This window comes from Trypanosoma theileri, assembly GCF_002087225.1.
Source record: "Trypanosoma theileri isolate Edinburgh chromosome Unknown TM35_Tth_65_V1, whole genome shotgun sequence".
Classification (NCBI taxonomy): domain Eukaryota; phylum Euglenozoa; class Kinetoplastea; order Trypanosomatida; family Trypanosomatidae; genus Trypanosoma; species Trypanosoma theileri.
The window spans coordinates 36235-37217 of record NW_021639907.1 but is presented as its reverse complement, the minus strand read 5'-3'; the positions used below and the strand labels follow the sequence as shown (position 1 = coordinate 37217).

The 983-nt window shown below is 53.9% G+C and overlaps 1 protein-coding gene across 1 annotated transcript; it reads left to right on the top strand.

Moving 5' to 3' along the window:
* Positions 1–448: 448 nt before the first annotated feature.
* TM35_000651230 (uncharacterized protein) lies at positions 449–949 on the top strand (the record flags this gene model as incomplete). Its single annotated transcript, XM_029031096.1, has 1 exon — positions 449–949. One exon carries the CDS (start codon positions 449–451, stop codon positions 947–949), a length of 501 nt encoding a protein of 166 aa, XP_028877627.1.
* Positions 950–983: the final 34 nt, after the last annotated feature.

Below are 983 nucleotides of genomic sequence, written 5' to 3'. Positions count from 1 at the left end.
AGAGCACAGGGGCTGGAAACGCACGGCGCTCGCAAAACTGAAAATTCACCCCTGGGGGGTGGGGCTGGGAAGGGCACCCCGGAGCCCCCCCCTCCCCCGGGAGCATAATATGTTCTTTTGCGGGTGTTTCGGGTACGACCATACTTGGCCGAATGCACCATATCCCGTCCGATTTGTGAAGTTAAGCGGCCACAGGTCTCGTTAGTACGGCGGTCGGTGATGGCGCTGGAACCCGGGGTGCCGTATCCTCCTCGACTTTTTTTTTTGCCAACATCTTGGGGTGGGTGCCGCGGACCTCTGAAGCGAATCACGGCTCGCCTTTGGCAATGAGGGCTGCCTTATTGCGGCGCCCAGCTTACGCACATCCATCTCCCAGGGAAAAGCCAAACATACTTCACCCATTGTTGTGGTGGGGCGGGCGGTGGGGTGCCAACAAACCAAAATACCTATGGGGCGAAGTGTTCTTATGGGGGAATGTGTTCTTATGGGGCGAAATGTTCTTTTTGAACTTGCTTTTCTTTTCTGCATTTCCCATGGATTTCCTTTTCACACCACACATGGCGGTAGCGGAACGCCTTATCATCACTACAGCAGAATTTGCCTTTATCATGAGGGTGTGGTGAATCCTTCCCTCTGTTCTTTTTGTTCCATGGCGTGGGCCATCCAACAGCACCTTTTATTCGGTGGGACGCGGCACCATGTCACGAGGGGAACGGGGAAGGGTCATCTTTGCGGAATACCTTTCAAACCCATCTTACTCAGCGCTGAAGTGGGGAAAGCAAGAGTTTTCCACCATTCCCAACCCCACTCATTTCATAAGTTAAAAACCCCCGGGAGCCACCCCATCACACCCCTCTTTTTCTTGTTGCGCACAAGACGCTGTGACAAGTTGGCCGCCCGCCTTGGGTTGTGGGGTTGTGTTCTCTCCTCCTCTCCCTTCTTGGGGTGAGGGATAAAAAAAGAAAAGGGCAAAACCCGACAAC